The sequence below is a fragment of the Neofelis nebulosa genome, chromosome 4 (assembly GCF_028018385.1).
Source record: "Neofelis nebulosa isolate mNeoNeb1 chromosome 4, mNeoNeb1.pri, whole genome shotgun sequence".
In the NCBI taxonomy this organism is placed as follows: domain Eukaryota; kingdom Metazoa; phylum Chordata; class Mammalia; order Carnivora; family Felidae; genus Neofelis; species Neofelis nebulosa.
Window position 1 is genome coordinate 159,742,933 of NC_080785.1, and position 23,917 is coordinate 159,766,849.

Sequence of the window (23,917 nt, forward strand, 5' to 3'; positions counted from 1 at the left end):
TAAAATAAAATAAAATAAAATATGAAGACACGTGCAGATTGAACATGAAGGGATGGACAAAGATATTCAAGCAAACGTAAATAAACCAGCAAACCAAAAGCTGAGGTAGTGATACTTAGACTAGATAAACTTTAAAATAAGGACTGCCATTATAAAATGATGAAGGGATCAATCCAATAAGAGGATATAACAATGGCAAATACGTATGCACCCAACATAGAAGCACCTAAATATATGAAGCAAATATTAACAGACATAAAGGGGAAAACTGGCAGTAATACTCGATAGTAGGGGGCTTTAACACCCCACTTGCATCGCTGGATAGATCATCCAGACCAAAAATCAGTAATGGAACAGTGGCTTTGAATGACACGTGAGACCCGGTGGACTTAACAGATATATTCAGAACATTTCTTCCCAAAACATCCGAATACACATTCTTTCCAAGTGCACACAGAGCAGTCTCCGGATAGTTCTATGTTAGAGGCCACAATGCAAGTTCTCAGTGCATTTAAGAAGATTGAAATCTTCCAGATTTCAAGATCAAGATCAAGATCAAGAGTCACATGCTCCACCCACCGAGCCAGCCAGGCGCCCCTGACCCAAAATCTTAGGGACACAGCAAAAGCAGTTCTAAGAAGGAAGTTTATAGTAATACAGGTCTACCCCAAGAGACAAAAAAAAAAAAAGAGAAAAGATCTCAAACACTAAACCTTATACCTAAAGGAATTAGGGAAAAAAAGAAAAGAGCTCAAAGTTAGTAGAAGGACGAAAATAATAAAGATCAGAGCAGATGTACTAACAGGTATTTATCCAAAGGATACAAAAATGTGGATTCAAAGAGGCACCTGCACCCCAATGTTTGTAGCAGCACTATCAGCAATAGCCAAATTGTGGAAAGCGCCCAAATGTTTATCAACTGATGAGTGGATAAAGAAGATGTGGTGTATATATACAATGGAATACTATTCAGCAATGAAAAAGAATGAAACCTTGCCATTTGTGACAACCGTAGATGGAACTGGATGGTATTATGCTAAGCGAAATAAGCCAATCAGAGAAAGACAAATATATGCTTTCACTCATGTGTAGAATTTAAGAAACACAGCAGATGAACACAGGAGAAGGGGAGGAAAAATAAGATAAAAACAGAGAGGGAGGCAAACCATAAGAGACCCTTAGATACAGACAACAAACTGAGGGTTGCTGGAGGGGAGGTGGGGGGTGGGTGAAACGGGTGAGGCCGTTAAGGAGGGCACTTGTTGGGATGAGCACTGGGTGTTGTACGTAAGTGATGAATCGCTAAATTCTACTCCTGAAACCAATATTACACTATATGTTGACTAATTTGAATTTAAACAAATAAATTTAATTTAAAAAAATAAATAAAATGATATTCTACCAAAAAAAAAAACAATCAGAGCAGAAATAAATAAAGACTTCAAAAAAACAATAGAAAAAATCAGTGAAACTAAGAGAGGGTTCTTTGAAAAGATAAACACGTGATAAACCTGTAGGCAGGCTCATCGAGAAAAAAAGAAATTCACTAATTCATGGGACTCAGTAGATACACCTCACAGGGTATAGATTTCACAGGGTGTTGCAAGGATTAAGTAAGGTTTAAATGAAATACTACCGTACAGAGCACTCAGGACACTGCCTACAAAGGTTTGCTAATGTGTTTCACATTTCATCTGGTTCTTATATATATATATATATATATATATATACACACATATATATAATATAACATATAATTATATGTAAATATAATTATATAATATATAATATAATTATATAATAAATATATAATATATTTTTATATAATAAAATTTTATAATAAAATTTTATATATATATTTTATATATATATTATATATAATATATATATATATATAATATATATATAAACTCTCTGATCCTACTAGGTAGACTTAACCTCAGTCTAATGGTTAACTGGGATGTCAGCATGTGTTGGCCTTTCCTCATTTTCCTCAAATAGAGATGGGGGTCCTCACAAAGTCCAAGAAGCTACGCACCAAGGTCTCATTAAGGGCTGATAACCAAAAACTGATACTCTTGTCTCAGTTGTCATTCGCAGCCAGCCTGAATTTTAAAACCAGAAGTATGTAATTTCCTGTCCCCTCGGCCAATACGGTTATTTTTGTCCAGCCAAGACTGAATTAAAGAATCTAGAGTTTACGTTTTCCTGCTTCCTCAATGCCAGAGTATCTCTACCCCGGCAATATTGATATTTGGGGTCCAATAATTCTCTGTGGTCGGGAGCCACCGCGTGCATCGTAGGCTGTGAAGCAGCACCCCCAAGCCTCCACCGCTAGGTGCCAGTAGCGTTCCCCATCGCAAGTTGTGACGGCCAAAATGTCTCCAGCCATCGCCAACATCCCCTGGGGGCAAAATCACACCTCCCCCCCCCCATCAAAAAACACTGCTTTCCACCAGGATAAGGAACTTGACTCTGATCTCTCAAAAGAGCACAACCTTGTCCGTGAACATAAAAAAATTGAGTTCAAAAGAAAAAAAAAAAAAAAAAAAGAACAAAAACCAGACTCTTAACTGTAGAGAACAAACCAGGGGTTGCCAGAGGGGAGGTGGGTGGGGGGATGAGTAAAATAAGTGATGGGGATGAAAAGTACGCTTATCCTAATGAGCACTGAGTAATGTACACAATTGTTAAGTTGGTATACTGCACACCTGAAACTAATGTAATGCTATATGTTAACAATACTGGAATTTAACAGGTAATAATAAAAATTTTTTAAAAATAAAGAAGGGCCGCCTGGGTGGCTCAGTCGGTTAAGCGTCCGACTTCGGCTGAGGTCATGATCTCACAGTTTGTGAGTTTGAGCCCCGCATCGGGTTCTGTGCTGATGGCTCAGAGCCTGGAGCCTGCTTCGGATTCTGTGTCTCCCTCCCTCTCTGCCCCTCCTCTGCTGGCGCTCTGTCTCTCTGAAAAATAAATAAACAAAAAAAATGTTTTTAAATAAAAAAAAATAAACAGCATGGGTTTAGACCTTCTAAGTGCAAAGTTATTCACCCTGCCTGTCCACCTCTCTGCCCTTTCACTCTCAGTTCCAGCAGTAACTTCCCTTTATATCTTTTGCAGAAACCACTTCCTCAAAGACGACCAGAGACACGGAAGAGGTGAGTAGAAGTTGAGTCCTGGAACCCAGATAACAAGTATCCACAAAGCCCAAAATTAGCATGTGGGTGTGGATACCGTATACTATATGTGTGCTAGACATTGTATATCATACATATATGTGTCATATATATATCATATTACATGTTAAGGTATATAATATATTTTAATATAGTTTTTAATTATAATAGAAATTAATTATGATATAATAGTACGATATTATATGTAATTTATATTATGTATAACTGAAATATGCATACAGGTTGCCGTGTTTATCACTATACGTACATTCCTATGTATCTCATGGCAGAGTTAGATAGAGTGTGTATGTCCATATGGATGTGTGTGTGTCTGTGTGTGTATGCTGCCCCCGAAAGATAGGATCTATCCCAGGCCGAGAAAGGTGGACTAAATGAAACTGTACACAGACCCAAATATCCAATAGCTTTAAAAAGATGGGGCTTGGGGCGCCTGGGTGGCCCAGTCGGTTGAGTGTCCGACTTCAGCTCATTTCACGATCTCACAGTCGGTGAGTTCGAGCCCCGCGTCGGGCTCTGGGCTGATGGCCCAGAGCCTGGAGCCTGCTTCCGATTCTGTGTCTCCCTCTCTCTCTGCTCCTCCCCCGTTCATGCTCTCTCTCTCTCTGTCTCAAAAATAAATAAACGTTAAAAAATAAAAATAAAAAATAAAATAAAAAATAAAAAGATGGGGCTTTATTACTTTCTTTATTTAAATGTTTTTATTTATTTTTGAGAGAGAGACACAGAGGTGAGTGGGGGAGGGGTAGAGAGAGAGGGAGACACAGAATCGGAAACAGGCTCTGGGCTCTGAGCTCTCAGCACAGAGCCCGATGCAGGGCTCGAGCCCACGCACCGCGAAATCATGACCTGAGCCGAAGTCGGACGCTTTACTGACTGAGCCACCCGGGCGCCCCGGTCTTTATTACTTTCTGACTTAACTAAGTCCAGGCTGGTGAGGCCTTTCAGGGTACCCACGTTCTTCCCATACTGCTGCTCCTCCATCCCCCAGCACCTTGTCCTCAATGATATGACCTAAAACAGGTTGCTCCAAAGCTGCATTTGTATTGGTGGGTGGTGGGGAGATAGAGTCCAGGGCAATTTGTCTGGAGCACAGGGTGAAGAGGGAAGAGTTGGGAAAAGGGATACTTCTACTCACTCTATAATATGCTAATGAAGTTGTGATCATTTCCTTGGAGAGCTGTCTGAAAGCAACAGTCCAGAAGCGGAAGGTAGCCCGGCCAAAAACTAGCTGCAAGGGAGGCTGGGACAATGTGGCCTTCAGACGGAGAACATGATCCATATAAAATCTGAGGAACCCATTCAATTATTAAAAAGAAGGGGGAGGGGCGCCGGGGTGGCTCAGTCAGTTAAGTATCTGGCTCTTGGTTTCAGCTCAGGTCACGATCTCATGCCTCGTGAGTTCCAGTCCACATAGGGCTCTGTGATGACAGTGCGGAGTCTGCTTGGGATTCTCTCTCTCTCTCTCTCTCTTTCTCTCTCTCTCTCTCTCTCTCTCTGCCTCTCCCCTGCTCATTCTCTCTCTCTCTCTTTCAATCTCAATATAAATAAATAAACTTAAAAATTTTTTTTTTAAATAAAAGGAAGGGGGAGGGGAATGGATACTGTAGGCAATTACAAGAGACAGACCAAGAAAGTGCCTTTTAGGTAGCAATCACTTAGCATCTGTAAATGGACTCTGAATGTTAACAAAGGAAGGACCCATGTCTCTGAGAATCTATAGTCTAGCAGAATGGGCTGGTCCCTTCCTCTCCCCACTCCCCACCCTCACCCTGCTCTACTCCAGAGGGACTGCTCACACCTTGACCTCCAAGCTCCAAGCCTCCAGGTACATGCTGCTGTCTCTACCTGAAACTCTGTTCCCAGTACCTCACCTGGCTGGCTTCCTTCCTCTCTTCTCTGCTCAAGACTCAATTCAAGCATCACATCCCCCTGGATGGCCTCCATAAGCCCTCCCATATGAGTTAATACCCCCTTCCCCAGGTTCTTCTGCTGGAGGGATGCGGAGGTCAGAAGTACAGTCAGAGGTTCAAATCTCAGCACTTCAGTGGCAAGTGACATGGGCAAAATGACACAACCTTTCTGTATTAGCCAGGGATCTCCAGAGAAACAGAACCAACAGGGGACCCAGAAGAAAGAGATATGTTATAAGGAACTGACTCATGCGATTATGGAGCCCCACATGTCCCAAGATACGCAGTAAACAAGCCAGAGATTCAGGACATCCAATGGTGTTGTTCCACTTCAAACCCAGAGGCCTGAGACCCAGAAGAGCTGACGTTTCAGGCAAGCATGAAGGAAACAAAGCCTCTGTCCCAGCTCAAGGCAGTCAAGCAGGCAGTCAGGCAGAAGAAAGTTCCCTCTTGCTCAGACATCTTGTTCTATTCAGGTACCTCAACCAATTGGACGAGGCCCACTCACGTTGGGGAGGGCAATCAGTCCATCTACCCATCCAAATGTTCATTTCATCCAGAAACACTCTCACAGACACACCAAGGGTCATGCTTGACCAAATATAGCTGGGTACTCTCTGACCCAGCCAAGTTGACACATAAAATTAACCATCACACTCTCCAAGACTGATTTAGTCATCTGTAAGATGGGGTAATAATGGCCTCTACCTCCTTGGAAGGATGGAAAGGTTAAATGAAATAATACATGTGGAGTACTTAGCAGGGTGCCTGGTCCATAGTATACCTTCTTCCGTCCAGGTTCTCCATTGTTCTCTCTGGTGGGCCCACAACCGTCACAGTCATGTGTTGTCACCACCTACACAGTGAGCTTCTTGAGGGCAGGAATCAGCCCAAGCCCGCACTGGGAGTGCAACAAGTGTTCACTGAAGTAGTGAACAAATAATCGTGTAATTATCATGTAACAGGAACATTTCGTTATGAAGTTTCCTTGCCCATTTCCTCAAACAGTGAAACATAGCGGGGCACCTAGATGGCTCAATCAGTTGAATATCCAACTCTTGATTTCAGCTCGGGTCATGATCGTGGGCTTGTGGGACTGAACCCCATGTGGGGGGCTCCACCCTGATTGAGATTCTCTGTCTCCCTCTCCCTCTCTCCCCTGCTTGCTCTCTCTCTCTCTCTCTCTCTCTCTTTCTCTCTAAAATAAAATTTAAAAAAAAGGTAAACATAGAATTACCATATGACCCAGCAATTCCACTCCTAGGAATATACCCAAGGGAACTGAAGGCAGAGACTCAGACACTTGCACGCCTATGTTCATAGCCACACTATTCACAGTGGTCAAAAGGAAGAAACAGCCCAAGTGTCCATCAATAGATGAATGGATTTTTAAAAAGTAGATCCCCAGGGTAGAAACTTATTGAGTCATAAAAAGGAGTAAAGCTCTGATTCACGTTATAACATGGGTAGACCTTGAAACCATCATGCTGGGTGAAGGAAGCCAGACACAAAAGGTCACGTAGTGTAAGGTTCCATTTCTATGAAAGGTCCGGGACAGGCAAATCCACTAAAGCAGATTAGCAGTGTCCAGAGGCTGGGGGGAGGGGGCGTGGGGAGTGATCGCTTCATGGGTTTTATCTTGGGATGCTGGAAATGTTTTGGAACTACACAGAGGTGCTGGTTGCACCACCTCGTGCATATTCTAAGTTGCCCCGCACCGTATACTTTAAGAGGGTGCATTTCGTGTTGTCCAAAGTACATCCCAGTTAACAAAATGCGCTGCCAGAAAAAGGTGCAAATTCCTCTCGCTGGATCAGACACTACAATAGCAATTCTGAAGGGCAGATGCTCTAGGGCCTACCCTGTACGAATGAGTTTCAACCACGAACATCTCAGCTGTCATTTAGTGGACAGAGGTATGTTTTCTATGGAGGCTGCTTGTAAACTAGCAAACTCAGCTCAGGATTTCCACAAAGCTCAGACCAAAGGAGCCAAACCTTAAAAAGATTTACTCGAACCCTGGTTCTGAATGTTCCTGCAGCCCTTTTTTGTATATCACTCTGCTTATAACTCTTCGGTACAGTTACATTTTCCTCCTAAGAGCATCCACGCCGCCCATGAACTCTGAGCACCTACGTCCGCCAGGGACTGTTCTAGATGCTGTTTCGTGAAGAAGACAAAGTCCCTGTCCTGATGGGTTTTACTGCCTAGTAACTGAACACGCAGGCCTACCTCGTGTTGTTGGGATTCATTTTACTGCACTTCGCAGGTATCGTGTTTTTAACAAATTGAAAGTTTGGGGAGTCCCCCCCCCCCAGCTACGGAACAAGCCTGTTGGCGTCATTTTTCCGACAGCATTTGCTCACTTCGTGTCTTTGTGTCACATTTTGATCATTTTCACAGTATGTCAAACTTTTTCATTGTTATTACATCTGTTATGTTGATCTGTGATCAGTGATCATGAGCTGCTGAAAGCTCAGGGGACGATTAGCATTTTTTAGCAATAAAGTATTTTTTACTTAAGGTTTGCACACTTTTTTTTAAATTTTTTTTTCTTAATGTTTTTATTTATTTTGGAGACAGAGAAAGACAGAGCATGAGCAGGGAAGGGGCAGAGAGAGAGGGAGACACAGAATCAGAAGCAGGCTCCAGGCTCTGAGCCATCAGCACAGAGCCCGACGCGGGGCTCGAACTCACAGACTGTGAGATCATGACCTGAGCTGAAGTCGGACGCTCAACTGACTGAGCCACTCAGTCGCCCCAAGGTTTGCACACTTTTTATGTTGATTGATTGGTTGGCTTTTTTTTTTTAATGTTTATTTATTTTTGAGAGAGAGAGAGAGAGTCAGAGTGTGAGCAGGGGAGGGACAGAGAGAGAAGGAGACACAGAACCTGAAGCAGGCTCCAGGCTCTGAGCTGTCAGCACAGAGCCCAACACGGGGCTCGAACCCACGGACCGCGAGATCATGACCTGAGCTGAAGTCAGATGCTTAACCGACTGAGCCACCCGGGCGCCCTTAAAGTTTTTATTTTAATGCCAGTTAGTTAACATACAGTGTTATATTAGTTTTAGGTGGACACGATAGTGATTCGACAATTCCACACATCAGCCGGTGGTCATGGGTTAAATAGGTGATGGAGATTAAGGAGTGCACTTGCGGTGAGCACTGGGTGACGTGAGGCTTGTACATTTTTTAGACATGCTGCTATTGCACACTTCATAGACTACAGTATAGTGTAAGCAAAACTTTTATAGGTACTGGGAAACCAAAAAGTTCATTTGAATAGCTTTACCGTGCTATTCACTTTACTACCAGGGTCTGGAACCAAACCTGCAATCTCTGAGGTGCGTCCGTACCCACAAATCCCCTGGGAAACTGGGTGAAATGCAGATTTGGACTCATGCCCCAAGAGTCTGCATTCCAAACAGGCTGCCAGGTGATGCTGATGCCACTGGTCCAAGGACCACGCTTTAAGTACAAGGATGTGGGGATTCGCATAAAAATAGCCTTTCAAGTCCGCCTATATTACGATTTTGTTACACCTATATTTATAAAATTCCACCGCAGCCCTTCATTCTTTTCACCTTCTGTCTCATGTCTTTGCTTCACTTCGTAGATGAATTTCTTGATTTAAAAAGGCCAGTTAGAATGAATGTCTTTTCTTTTCCTCTCTTTTTGTTTTTTGGTTTTTGTTTTGTTTTGTTTGTTCATTTTTTTTTAATTTTTTTTTAACATTTTATTTATTTTTGAGACAGAGACAGAGCATGAACAGGGGAGGGTCAGAGAGAGGGAGACACAGAATCTGAAACAGGCTCCAGGCTCTGAGCTGTCAGCACAGAGCCCAACGCGGGGCTCGAACTCACGAACCGCGAGATCATGACCTGAGCCGAAGTCAGACGCTCAACCGACTGAGCCACCCAGGCGCCCCTTGTTTGTTCGTTTTTGCACAAGGAAAGAAACTGCTAGAAGACATATTCCCATAGGGCTTTTTTTTTAAAAAAAAAAAAGCTTATTTATTTATTTATTTATTTTGAGAAGGTGGGGGGAAGGAGCCGAGAGAGAGAATCCCAAGCAGGCTCCTCACTGCCAGTGCAGAGCCTGATGCGGGGGCTTGAACCCACAAACCTTGAGATCACGACCTGAGCAGAAGTGGGAAGTATAACCAACTGGGAACCCAGGTGCCCCTAGGACGTCTTTTGAGCTATAACAACTTCACTTTTCCTCAGCTTTGGCACCACTGACATCTGGGCCTGAGTCATTCTTTACCACGGTGTGGGGGAGGGCTGTCCTGTGCCTTCTAGGCTGTTCAGCGGCTTCTCTGGACCCCACCCACTGAGCATCCCTCGGTGGTGACAATCCAGATGTCTCTAGACATCACCAAATGTCGCTGGGAGGCCAAAATCGCCCTATTGGAGCACCACTGTTTTATTCCTCGCAAGCTTACCACTCCCCTGATGGTAAAAGACATTCATAATAACTATCCTCATCTGGACACAGACACTGTTCTTCGAAGATGGCATCTCTTATTCATTTAATCTTCCCCAAAACTCTAGGGCGTCCTTTTACTGTCCCCATCCTTATAAGAGGAGACCAAGGCACAGAGCAATCGAGTTATTTTTCCAAGTTCATGCAGCTGGTCAGTGGCAGAGACAAGATTCAAGCCGGGTCCTCTGGCTCCAGAACCTGCTTTCTTGTGCTTTCTACTTTCCCTCAGGGTGTGGGATCTATCAGATTGGATTTTTTTTTTCTTATTCTTTGTGTCTCCAAAGCTGCAACGTGTTGTTGAGAAATTCGAGTCACTTCTCACTAATGACACTCCATGGGCAATGGGAGAGAAGAGAGAAGTCGCATCGTGGGCCACAACTCTTCTCCAGACTGTAGAATCGAGCGCTCTAGAAACTGCCTTGAAATCCCCAGAGCAAAAAATCCAGAAAATTCACAACAGTACTGTGGGTAAGAAGAGGAGCTGGCCTGATACACACGGGGGCTATTACAAGCTGGAGTCTGGGTTACACAGTTAGAAAAGTAAATAAACACGCTGCCTGAGTCCATTTATATAGAATTCTAGAAAGTACAGTCTAATCTATAGTGACAGGAGAAGGGGGAGAGAGGAGAAAAAGAGCATGAGACAATTTAAGGAGACTGTTGGGAATGAGAGACACGTTCAGTACCTTGATTGTGGTGTTAGTATCACAGGTGCATACCGTATACACACTCTATGAAACTCATCAAATTGTACACTGTTTTATATGCAATTTGTTGCACATTAATCACACCTCCATAGAGCTGTTAGGAAACGAAGGGAAAGGGAAGGGAAGGGAGGAAAGAAAAGAGAAAAGAGAGAAAAGAAAAGAAAAGAAAAGAAAAGAAAAGAAAAGAAAAGAAAAGAAAAGAAAAGAAAAGGAAGGGAAGAAAGAAAAGAAAAGAAAGGGAAGGGAAGGGGAAAGGGAAGGGGAAAAGAAAGGAAAGGAAAGGAAGAAAAGAGAAAAGAGAGAAAAAAAAGAAAAGGAAGGGAAGAAAGAAAAAAAGAAAGGGAAGGGAAGGGGAAAGGAAAGGGGAAAGGAAAGGAAAGGAAAGGAAAGGAAAGGAAAGGAAAGGAAAGGAAAGGAAAGGAAAGGAAGAAAAGAGAAAAGAGAGAAAAGAAAAGGAAGGGAAGAAAGAAAAGAAAAGAAAGGGAAGGGAAGGGAAGGGGAAAGGGAAGGGGAAAAGAAAGGAAAGGAAAGGAAAAGGAAGGGAAGGGAGGAAGGAAAAGAGAAAAGAGAGAAAAAAGAAAGGAAAGGAAAAGAAAAGAAAGGAAAGGAAGGGAAGGGAAAAGAAAAAAGAAAGGAAAGGAAAGGGAAGGGAAGGGAAGAAAGAAAAGAGAGAAAAGAAAAGGAAGGGAAGAAAGAAAAGAAAAGAAAGGAAAGGGAAGGGAAGGGGAAAGGGAAGGGGAAAGGAAAGGAAAGGAAAGGAAAGGAAAGGGAGGAAAGAAAAGAGAAAAGAGAGAAAAGAAAAGAAAAGGAAGGGAAGAAAGAAAAGAAAGGAAAGGGAAGGGAAGGGGAAAGGGAAGGGGAAAAGAAAGGAAAGGAAAGGAAAGGGAAGGGAAGGGAAGGGAGAAAGAAAAGAGAAAAGAGAGAAAAAAGAAAGGAAAGGAAAAGAAAAGAAAGGAAAGGAAGGGAAGGGAAAAGAAAAAAGAAAGGAAAGGAAAGGAAAAGAAAAAAGAAAAGAAAAGAAAACATGATCAATGGTTTCCAATCCTGAGTCTAGGATTTTGGCTTAAAAGTAGTTTGGTTGTTGTTTTTTTAAGTGTGTTTCTTTATTTTGAGAGAGCACTCACAGGCATGAGCAGGGGCGGGGAAGAGATAAAGGGGGAGAGAAAGGATCCCAAGCAGGCTCCCCACTAACAGTGTGGAGCCCAACGGAAGCTCGAACTCGTGAACCTGTGAGATCATGACCTGAGCTGGAACCAAGTCAGACGCTTAACCTACTGAGCCACCCAGGCGCCCCTAAGATTTTATTTTTAAGTATTCTCCATACCCAGTGTGGGACTCTGACTCACGACTCTGAGATCACGAGACACATGCTTCATCCACCAACGGAAAAGTAGCGCTTTTTTGCCCAATAGTTACTGGCACATGTCACAGTGACAGTATGTCAAGCATCCCAGAAGGAACACCTCACTGCATATTTTTTTTAATAAAAACACTTTTATCACCCTTGTCATATATATGTATGCTATAACCAGGTGAGGAGATGATATTGTTAAATAGCTTGACTTTAGCAATCATTTCACTATTTTATAAAATACCATAGCAAAACCCAGTATTAGATTTTTTAAAACATAGAAAAAAAACACACACAAACAAACTAAATTTAGGCCAGCCAAATCTGCCCACAGCCCGGTCTTCCCATCCTATAGCCACATAGGTACACATCTGATGAAGAAACATAGTTCCCGTGTGTGTGATTTTGTGCATGCAGTTTTCACGCATTACATCACTAACACATTTCCGTGTAAATGGTATACGTCATCATTACCTACATTATTATCTTCAACGGTTTATCAAATTGCACTGTATATAATTTATTTGTACTATATTTATTTCCCTATTCTGCGAATTGTGGGTTGTTGCCAAAGAACCCCGTGAAAAAGACCATTGAAAATTTATCTGTGTACATTTGTTTGATATTTTCTTGGGATAAATTCATAGATGAAGAATCATTAGGTCAAGGAGAAAAGAAACATTTTATAGAGTTTGATGCATATCACCACATTGGCCTCCAGAAATGCTGTTTGCTGTGTTTTTATTCAGCTCAGGGATATCAAAGGATTTGTGTATGCCTACCTAAACATTCTGTTTTACCAATTTGCATGATGAGATAGTTTATGCTCTATAAAAATAATAATAATAATTTTTAATAGAAAATAAAATCCAATCCCTAACCTAACCTTCTTGGGAAACTGGAATCAGGATTCATTTATTAATTTGTTTGTTCATTCATTCACTCACTCATTTCATTCAAAATTAAACCATTTTTCAGATTACAAGTAGCTCTCACCTTTCCTGACCTGGCCAGGTCCTAACTGATGGGAAACTGGTGCCCTGACCTCAGTGGGTTTCATTTCCCTCATCTGTGAATGGGGATAATACCATGAATGGGGAGATACAGGAAGAACCCAACTGTATCCATCACCCAGCTTCAACAATTTCTAACCCATAGCCAGCCTTAACCATCTGCTAATGTTTAAGTTAAATATTTCCATGAGCTTTTTTCTTGGTGGCAATTCTCCTGTGACCTCATTTTCATCGGAAGCATGGTTCCCCATTATAGAGATAAGCCATCAATTATTGACTCAGTTTCTCTTTGTTGAACATTTAGATCACTTCCTGTTTTCCACACTATCACCTATGCTGCTATGAACTTTCTCATAACTAAATCTTCCCTCCCGTCCATGTCGTTTTCTGAGAATAAAATTCCTAGGAACAGAATTGTTGCTTCAAAGATGATCGCTAGAGAACGTTAGTTACAGACTTGTATTTCAGGGGGGGCCTCGGTGGCTCAGTCAGTTAAGCGTCCGACTTCAGCTCAGGTCATGATCTCACGGTTTGTGAGTTCAAGCCCCCAGTCTCTGTGCTAGGAGCCTGCTTCGAATTCTGTGTCTCCCTCTTTTTCTGCCCTTCCCCTTCCCCCACTCATGTTCTCTCTCTCTCTCTCTCTCTCTCTCTCTCTCTCTCTCTCTCTCTCAGAAATAAACATAAAAAAAAAAAGAACTTGTTTTTCAGGAGTTAAGGAGTTAACTTCTTAACTTCAGTTTCCTCATTTGGATAATGGTCCCTCATGGGGTTATATGACAATGTACAGTGCCTGGAACATTCTAGACATTCAGTAAATGTTGACCTGTTCATGTTGCTATTCACATTTTTAAACTTGCCTGTTGTTTTTCTCACCAGCTATTGAAACTCTAGTTGTTACAGACAATTGCTCTGAAGAAGGAAAGGTCTTCAGCTTGAACACCTACATGAACTCAGTGGACATCCGTTGCAATGACATCGTGCAGGAAAACGTGAAAGGTACATGTAGTGGCTGCATTCAGAACCTCTAAGACACACAGATCAGCATCATTATGTGAGTCATTGAGAGAGTCGCCAATAAGATCTTTCCTAATTGGTTTGTTACCCGAAGACTGTGTCATTTGAGTCTTTTCCTTAAAAAAAAAAAAAAAAAAAAAAAAAAACAACTCCCCAAAGTGGAGGCTTTCTATTCTTCAGTGTGGAAGACACTTCTTTGCAATTTGGAGGCTTTTCTGTCCAGGTCTCCGACGGGGTTCACCCAAATGCAGTCCCTGAGAGAAGCATAAGGAGTGTATTTGGGATGTGATTCCAGGAGGCATCGGTAGGCGTATTAGTCACCGTTCCCCAGAGAAACAGAATCGATAGGATATGTGTGTGGGCAGAAAGAGAAACAGAGATCTTAAGAAATTAGCTCATGTGATTGTGGAAAGTAGCAAGTCTAAACTCTAGCCAGCAGGCCGGAGACCCAGGGAAGAGTTAATGTCGTAGCTGCAGACCAAAGACAGCCGAGAGACAGAATACCCTCTTGTTTGGGAGAAGTCAGTCTTTTTCTTAAGGCCTGCAACTGATTGGGTGATGGAGGGTAATCTACTTTATTCAAAGTCTCCTGATGGAAATGTTACCCTCATCTGAAAAATACCTTTACGGCAACACCCGGACTCACATTTGACCCAACAGCTGGGTAGCATGGCCTAGCCACATTGACACAAAATTAACCATCCCAGTAGGGGAGAGAGGAAATGAGACAGAGAAGAGGGGACGGCCACTACAGGTGTCAGTATGTCAGTGAGCAGATTTGCTGCAGGTGGTAACTGTGACCCGCCCTACCGAGCTCTCCCATTCTGCCCTGTGTACAAATCAAACACACTCCCTACAGGGAATGCCCCCAGGCAGAGAGTTACAATTGTTCGCAATAGAATCTATCAGCAGATAAGAAACCCGGGGCGCCTGGGGGGCTCAGTCAGTTAAGCATCTGACTCTTGATTCGGCTCAGGTCACCATCCCTGGGTCATGGGATCAAGCCCTGTATCAGGCCCTCTGCTGAGTATGGAGCCTGCTTGGGAATCTCTCCTTCCCTCTCTCTGCCCTCTCCCCTGCTCGTGTGCGCTCGCTCTCTCTCTGTCAAACCCAAGAGGGCCCCGGGAATAGTCAAGGCACCTACAGCACCTGCTAATCCTCTGTACAAAGGAATGGATTGTTAAACTATTAACTGTCCCAGTGCTGCCAGACTTTCTGGTGTTTCAAGAGAAACCAAAAATCAGGTGGGTTGCATGAATACCTTCAATTTTTTTTAAATGTTTATTTATTTTTGAGAGAGAGAGAGACAGCATGAGCAGGGGAGGGGCAGAGAGAGAGAGAGAGAGACCCAGAATCCGAAGCAGGCTCCGGGCTCTGAGCCGTCAGCACAGAACCCGACACAGGGCTCGAACTCACAAACCGTGAGATCGTGACCTGAGCCCAAGTGAGATGCTTAACCAACTGAGCCACCCAGGTGCCACGAATACCTTCGGTTTTCAAATTTGGTCTTACGATAGCTGCCATGGCGTTATAACTGGTGTGACGTGATAAATGAGGTCTTAAAATCCCATCCTGTAAATGTGGGTACAGCTGGTCTGTAATGTCAGCAAAAGTCCCAAAGGAAAGACAACGAAACGTGGACAACTAACCACATGCTGAACTGAGGAAGTGAGGCAATTAGTTCCTGTTACTTCCTCTCCTCCCCCAAAAAGATAAGCGCGTGAATCTGCCCTGTTCGAGAACGGGCCAGGCGGAGGATAGAAGCCAACCTCCAGCCACGTGATTCACACCGGCATTGTCCCCAGGTTCTTCGGAAACTCACGATTTGTGGAGAGTGTGCACGACTGCCCCGTGCAAGCCAGACAAAAACACATCTGTGGCCCCGCTTGCTCTTTAATCGCATCCTGGGGTCGTGGGGGGTCAGGATTTCACATAGGAATTCAGAGACGACACAGCTCAGCCCACAACAGCTGCCTATGCTGAATTGTTTAAGTAAATTACAGACATCGTAATGTGGAGCCCCTGGCCTAGAGGTGCCCAGTACGGGACTATTCACCCTCCCCCAGTGATGCCCCATAGTCTCATCTCTGGACATTTGCATTATCTGTTCCTCTGCCAGGAATGCCAACCACCACTCCACTGGGTGAACTGTTACTCTTCAACACAGCCTACCCCGCACCTCCTCCATGAGGCCTCCCAGGACTGCGCACTTCCATCACGGCACCAAAACCTGACCCTCCCTCCTCTACGTTCCCCCAGCATCTCGAGCCTACCCCATCCTGGCATCTAACGTGTTGTGCTGTGTCTTGATTGACACGTCTTTGTCTCCCCCACTGTGCTGGAATCCCCATAAGGACCAAAATCATGAATGATTTCTTTCTATAGTCACCACGAGGGGCACATCACCTGGAGAACAGGGACAAATGTTCGCTGAATTAAATCCACATTTAGGGCGATGCCTCAACATTCCCAATGAGAGAAAAGAACCCATTGACAGATGTGTGACAAGCTCAGAGAGGGACATTTGTCTGTCCCTCAGGCTGTGTCTATTCTTTGTCATGGCAGCCATCCTGCGTCCAGTAGGGATGTTGAGCAGCAGCCTCTCCCCCACCTTGATTCACTAGACGTCAGTAGCCGTCACCCAGTGCGACAACCAAAAATGCCTCCAGACATTGCCCAATGTCCCAAGAGGGGGCAGAATTGCCACTCCCCCCCCCCGCCCCCGCCAACTGAGAAATGCTCATCTAGAGCGACCTTATAAATGACCTTCAAAGAGCAACAACTTTAAGATCGAAGGGAGGTGTTACCAACTCGCCCCGAAGACACCCACCGGAGGTGAGCTGGGACTGTCCCAGGTAATTCGAGACAGACAGTCACATGACACCACGTCCCCTGTAAAACATCTCAGAGAACAAACCCAGGCCACAGAGGCTGACCTTGGAAAAGTACAGCCACCCTTCTCTTTTCTGCTTGTGATTTTGCTCGTAACCAGAATACCTCTGCTCAAAACTAAGCTGTTTCTAAGCATAAGAGCAGGTGGACAGATCACCTGCCCGTCTTTTCCGTCCACCTACCGCTGTTTCACTCTGACAAATGCAAAACTGTCATGAACTCAGAGAAACAGAAATGAATCGCTTCTGTTCCCTCAGGCAAGACCAGAGAAGCCTGAGTAGAGAAGCGTGTGAAGAATTTATTCGAACAGGAATTTATTTTACTGCAGAGCTAGTAAGGGACTTTTTTTTTTTTTTTTTTTTTTAATTTATTTTTGGGACAGAGAGAGACAGCATGAACGGGGGAGGGGCAGAGAGAGAGGGAGACACAGAATGGGAAACAGGCTCCAGGCTCTGAGCCATCAGCCCAGAGCCTGACGCGGGGCTCGAACTCACGGACCGCGAGATCGTGACCTGGCTGAAGTCGGACGCTTAACCAACTGCGCCACCCAGGCGCCCCTAGTAAGGGACTTTTATCCAGAAACCTGTTAACCTGTTTCCGGTCCCTACAATCCTCACTCATCCACATAGATGGCCTCTGCGGCATGGACTTCTCTGTGGCTACAAAGAAAAAAGAAAACTTATGGACATGGGAATATGGTCATAGCATCCTGTAACTCTGTATAACCCATACTATAGCCCGTAATCCATTATATTCAAGCTAACTACAAATGCATTTGTTTTCTCCTTTTATATAAACAAGAGAAACTTATTTTCTCACAGTTCTGGAGGCTACAAGTCTGAGATCAAGGCGCAGGCAGGGTGGGTTTCTTCTGAGGCCTCTCTCCTTGGCAGATGGCCACCTTCTCTGTCTTCACACGGTCTTTTCCCTGTGAGTGCACGTCTCCGGTCTCTCTTTGCGTGTCCAGAGTTCTTCTTCTTTACTCTTCAATGCAGCTCAGCTCTCACCCCCTCCATGATGCCTCCCAGGATTGCCTATTTCCATCACGGCACCAAAGTCAGGTCCTCCCTCCTCTGGCCCCATCTTTATAAAGGCCCTGTCTTCAAACAGTCACATTCTGAAGGACTTGAACTTAATGAATTTGGGGGGTAGGGGGGACACAATTTGGCCCATCCTATTGATATATGCCATATGCATGTCCTTCCACTGTATCATAGTTATAAATACATGATATAAATATATCATGTGCATTTTTACTTTTAGCCTATTAAAGTATGTTAAATTATGGCATTCTTTTGCTTAACATCCTTTAGTGCCTTTCCACTAGCTTAAAATAAAAGATCTTTTTTTTCTTTTAGAGAGGAGAGAGAGGTGGGGGGGAGGGGGGAAGGGCAGAGATAGAGAGAATCCCAAGCAGGCTCCACACTGCCAGTGCAGAGCCCCACACAGGGCTCGAACCCATGAACCCTGAGATCATGACCTCAGCTGAAATCAAGAGTCAGCCACTTCCTTCTCCACCCAGCCGCCCCAACCACTGTCTTAAAATAAAAGCAAAAGCCCTCCTCAAGGCTTATAAGGCCCTGCAGGATCTGCCCCCATCACCCCTGCCCTCTCCCCTCCCCCCTACACACTCTCCACCCTACACACCCCTCTTCAGCCACACTGACCTCCTCCCTGTTCCCTGAACCAGCTGGGCACGTTCTCTTCTGTCGATGCCCACCTGGCCCTCCCTGCCATCACTCTGCTGTCTGAAAACTGTCTGAAATAGCATCCGCCAGATCTGCCTGTCCCCTCACCTCACTTAATTTTCTCCGTAGGACTGATCATCCTGTGACATAGGCTTTTATTGGTTTGTTTATGTTTGTTTGCTTCTCTCCTGGACCAGAAAGTAAGATCCCTAAGAAGTGGTTTATCCTGTCCCCCACTGTATCTCCAGAATAGTGTCTGGAACATAGTAGGCATTCCATCAAAGAAAACTGAATATGTGAATAGGTAGAGGTATAGGTATATTATGATCTCTTTTCTTTTCAATATTTATTTATTTTTGAGAGAGAGACAAAGACAGAGACAAGCAGGGGAGGAGCAGAGAGAGAGGGAGACACAGAATCTGAAGGAGGTTCCAGGCTCTGAGCTGTCAGCACAGAGCCCGACGTGGGGCTCGAGCCCACGAACCACAAGATCATGACCTGAGCCGATGTCGGACACTCAACCGACTGAGCCTCCCAGGCTCCCCATATTATGATTTCTATATACACTATTTCTAGATCTGGTTTACGTATATAATATACGGAAGGAGATGATTACATTCATACATACAAAGAGATAGACATACGTGTAACCCAACTATTAACGGGTTTCCTTAAGTCCAGTCTCAACATTATTCTTCATCCAAAAGGAATGCAAAGCAAATGCTCCAAGTCTTGAGAAATAAGCCAGTCTTTCTGGAAGTCTCCAGAAGGCAGCAGAAGAAGTGGAATGACACCACATAAGACCCACCCAACTTTCTGAGTTTCCTCCTCTTCGAGGCTGACCCACCTTTCTCCTCTCCTCTTCCCTCAAAATCCCATCAGCCTCTTCTTGGCCCTCCCCCCAACTTTGATATCATTTTCTCCTAAGGCCAGCAGTGTCCTCTCTTACACAAATCAGCTTAACCTCTCTCGGTCCATCCAGTTCTTCCCCCAAGTTTTCCCCTATTCAGTCCAGAAAAAGAGTTCAGGGCCAAAAACATGAAGTCTGTGTCAGAGGTGGAAAAGGGAGAGACAGTGAGAATCTCTATTGCACTCGCGCTCAGGTATGTGACTATGTGTGCACACGTATACCTGTGTATATGCACGTGTGTGTGTGTGTGCGCATGTATCATAGGCGTGGGGAAGGAATGGTGGCATTTTTTTTCAGACTCTCATTTCTCCGATTCCTCAGGTCCCACCGCAATTGCCTTTATTTCATACTCTTCTCTTGGAAACATCATAAACGCAACGTTCTTTGAAGAGGCAAATGGCAAAGACCGAGTTTACCTGAACTCTCAGGTAGTGAGTGCCGCTATTGGACCCGAAAGGAATACATCTCTCCCCAAGTCTGTGATTCTGACTTTTCAGCACGTGAAGGTGGGTCAGAGCTGCTCTTTGAGCGTGCTTAGGGGGTCTTGGAGGTGGACCAAACAATGTGCACTCCCTCCCCGGTCTGGGCTTCTGGACTGTGCCGTCGAATACCGTAGCCAGGAGCCTCGTGAAACGTGGTGGGTCTGAATTGAGATTCAGAAGATGTAGTATTTCTGGATTTAGACTCAGTATTCCAAGAGTTTGAACCAGTCCTAAGAAAACCACCATGCAAAGCAGCTCATTAATAATTTTTCGGGGGCTGCTGGCTGGCTCAGTCGGTGTAACCTACGCCTCTTGATCTCGGGGTTGTGGGTCTGAACCCCACGTTCAGGGTAGAGATTACTTTTTTTTTTACATTTATTTATTTTTGAGAGACAGAGTGAGAATGGAGGAGGGGCAGAGAGAGAAGGAGACACAGAATCCGAAACAGGCTCCAGGCTCTGAGCAAGCGTTCAGCACAGAGCCCGATGCGGGGCTCGAACCCACGAACCGTGAGATCATGACCTGAGCCGAAGTCAGACACTTAACCGGCTGAGCCACCCAGGCACCCCTACTGTTTTTTTAATCTGAAAAAATAATAATAATAATTTGGGGGTGCCTGGGTGGCTCGGTTGGTTAAGCATAGGACTTGGAATTTTATTTTATTTTTGAATTTACATGCAAGTTAGTTAGCATAGAGTGCTGTAATGATTTTAGTAGAGTCTAGTGATTCACCCCCCATGTATAACACCCAGTGCTCATCCCAACAAGTGTCTTCCCTAATGCCCCTTACCCATTTAGCCCACCCCCCACCCACAACCCCTCCAGCCACCCTCAGTTGATTCTTTGTATTTAAGAGTCTCTTATGGGGCACCTGGGTGGCACAGTCAGTTAAGCGTCCGACTTCGGCTCAGGTCATGATGGATGTTAATTAACTTTGTTGTGCAGCGTATGCATAGATCAAATAATTATGTTGAATACCTTACACTTACGTAATTTATATGTCAATTATATCTCAAGAAAGCTGGCAAAGATATATAAACTTATTTTTTAATTTTAAAGAAAATAAGAATTGAGGGGGAGAAAGTGGGGACATGTCGGTTTCGCCTACCCGAGGCCTAAAATCTAAGTATGGAATTTTTGATATATGGCATCTAGAGATGGTCTAGCGAATTATCAAAGGAGATACAGCCTCCCAACAGGAGAACATTTTCCTCGTCTCCTTGGCCCCATGAAGTGATGCTCTGGAAACCCCTGGGAGAAAAAGAAGAGGTGGAAGGCTGATTCTGTTCTCTCTCTCCTGGCGACATTTCTTTCCTAAACTTCCCCGTCTCATTGCATGAGCAGTTGTTTTATAAGGGGTCAGGGACAGAACTGGTATGAAGGCATCATGGAAATTTGCCTTCGGGAGTGTTTAGGAGAAAACTCTATGAGCCATAGATACTTGATTTTATTTTATTTTAAAGTTTATGTATTAATTTTGAGAGAGAGAGAGAGAGAGAGAGAGAGAGGGACAGAGAGAATCCCAAGCCGGCTCTGATGTCAACACAGAGCCCGACGTGGGCTCAAACTCACCAACCATGAGATCAAGACCGGAGACGGGATCAAGAGTCAAACGCTTAACCAACGGAGCCATCCAGGCGCCCCTCTTTCATTTACTTTTGTTTGTTTGTTTGTTTGTTTGCTTGACTTCCTGGTGGCAGATAAAGTCCTGAAACCAATGACGTCCTGTAAAATTCTGGCCCCCCAGAGAGCCTTGATTTTGTTTCGTGTTACATGGAACTCCAACAGCACTGCGACTGTGGGAACAGGCGTCCCGGCAGGCATCCTCTTCAGTTAGAATAAAAATCTCCTGAGTCACTTCTAAGCGGCCACGTGTCTGTTCACTTGCCACCCCAGTGTAGACCCACACGCTGAGAGTTGTCCGTCCCAAGGAAGAACGTGACGAGCCCTTCTACTTTCAGATGAAGCCCAGCAGTGAAAAGGCCATCTGCGTCTACTGGAAAAGCATGAACGAGGGCGGCCAGTGGTCCAGCGACGGCTGTTTCCTGATACAAGCGAACAAAAGTCACACCATATGCAACTCCACCCACCTGTCCAGTTTTGCTGTCCTCGTGGCCCTAACCAACCAGGTACAACGTGTACATTTAATTCCTCCAGCCAGCCCTGTGTCAGCCCCTCTGGGGGGATGATAAATACTCTTTAAAAAAAATGGGAGGGGTGCCTGGGTGGCTCAGTCGGTTGAGCGTCCGACTTCGGCTCAGGTCACGATCTCAAGGTTGGTGGGTTCGAGCCCCACATCGGGCTCTGTGCTGGCAGTGCTTGGGAGTCTCTCTCCCTCTCTCTCTGCTCCTCCCCTGCCTGCACTCTCTCTCTCTCTCAAAATAAATAAACTTTAAAAAATCTAAAAACAGACACAACTAAACCATGTTCTCAGGGGTTGCATACTTAGGTGGTAAAACTATGAAGATAATCAGGAATTGCTTATCCTAAAAGGATCACGGTTACCTCTGGGGGAGAAGGTGGTTTGCAATTGGAAAGAGCTTCTGGGATAATGTCTACAGACTAATGATCTTACCAACCATTTAGTAATTATGGATCATGTGATACGTGTGTGTGTGCTCTTTTCTATATGTGCATTATATTTCACAAGTTTTAAGGTTAAAAAAAACACAAAGGATTAAGAAATTCTATAAAGTGACATTGAAATAAGTGAAAATCCCCATGTGATTATAAGAGACGGCAACTGTCATTTCCCACCGGTGAGTCTCGCTTGAGTCTGCGTGGCTCATCAGACTTGTGGCTCCTGTCTTTAAGGAGATGAGCCCCAAGAGCTGAATTAGACAGATGCCTTAGTTTGGGATCTCCTGTAAGCAGATCCTGAGACAAAAAATTTGAGGGCAAGTAGTTTCTCTGGGAGGCGACCCCAAGACACATCAGTAGGACAGTAGGGAGGTGAGACAGAGAAGAGAAGGCAGCCAGTAAGCGGTATGTCAAAGAGGAAGTTACTGGGGCACCTGGGTGGCTCAGTCAGTTTGATTTCTGCTCAGGTCATGATCTCAGAGTCGTGAGATCGAGTCCCACATCGCACTCCCCATCAGGAAGGCAGCCTACTTAGGATTCTCTCTCTCTCCCTCTCCCTGTGTCCCTTCCCTTCCCTCTAAAAGAGAGAGGTGGGGAGAGGGAGGGGGAGAGAGAAAGTTACCAACGTAGACAACTGGGACTCAATCCCATTGGGTACTCCTGGGAGATATCCTAGAACATGCATTTCAGAGCCTTCCCACATAAAGGTGAGGGAGCTGGGATATTTATCCACCAATGCCATAACTTGTATTGTTTGAGGGAAGCTTCTAGGGGTATTAACATCCTGGTACTTGTGACCCCTCTGGCATGTCCAGGCATGCTCCTGTGGCAGGAGAAATAGTCTCCGGCAGGGTCACTGGATTTCACAGAAAACGGCCAAAGGACAGGTAGCAGAGAGCGTGAGGGGCCTCTGCGACACAGGGCTTCCTTTATCTCTGGAGTGCAAGACTTAGCCTAGCACATTCTTTCATTTCCACGTGAATCTGCTGTACAACATAGAGCCTATGGTTAACACAGTATTGTGCACTTAAAAACTTGTCAAGAGCGTCGATCTCGTGTTGTTTCTTACCACAGAAAGAAAAAAGCAAGGGGGACACAGGATCGTGGAGGTGATGGATAGTTTATTACCTTGACTGTGGTGATGGCATCATAGGTCTGTGCCTATGCCCAAACTCATCAAAATGTGTGCATTCAACGTGTGCAATATTTTGTATGTTACATATACCTCAGTAAAGCCGGGAAGAAGACGACTTAATCTGACAGACGCTTCTTAAACTCTTATCAACTGGCTTCATGCCTATGTTTGGGATGCCGCATTCCAAAGGGGGGGAAATTAATCCTGGAGACTGACTGTGATGTCCTCCTTGGTGGGTCCCAGGAGGAGGATCCCGTGCTGGTTGTCATCACCTACGTGGGGCTGGGCCTCTCTCTGCTGTGCCTCCTCCTGGCAGCCCTCACCTTCCTCCTGTGCAAAGCCATCCAGAACACCAGCACCTCGCTCCACCTGCAGCTCTCGATCTGCCTCTTCCTGGCCCACCTGCTCTTCCTCACGGCCATCGACCAGACCAAGATCAAGGTACTGACACTGTCACAGAGGACCCCCTGCCCTGAGCCACGGGATGCTCAGTTCGTGGAGCCCTGCTGCACTGATACCTTAATAAAATGGCCTTGGGTGACAGGGAG

The 23,917-nt window shown here is 44.8% G+C and overlaps 1 protein-coding gene across 7 annotated transcripts in view; it reads left to right on the top strand.

Moving 5' to 3' along the window:
* ADGRE3 (adhesion G protein-coupled receptor E3) overlaps positions 1-23,917 on the top strand; it is a 49,826-nt gene that overhangs the window by 13,774 nt on the left and 12,135 nt on the right. For all 7 annotated transcript variants that reach the window (XM_058727718.1, XM_058727716.1, XM_058727717.1 and 4 more), the window contains exons 5-10: positions 3,124-3,161; positions 9,882-10,065; positions 13,545-13,664; positions 19,494-19,678; positions 21,616-21,783; positions 23,613-23,810. In XM_058727718.1, coding sequence (XP_058583701.1) covers positions 3,124-3,161; positions 9,882-10,065; positions 13,545-13,664; positions 19,494-19,678; positions 21,616-21,783; positions 23,613-23,810 — 893 coding nt within the window. The remainder of the gene's footprint in view (positions 1-3,123; positions 3,162-9,881; positions 10,066-13,544; positions 13,665-19,493; positions 19,679-21,615; positions 21,784-23,612; positions 23,811-23,917) is intronic.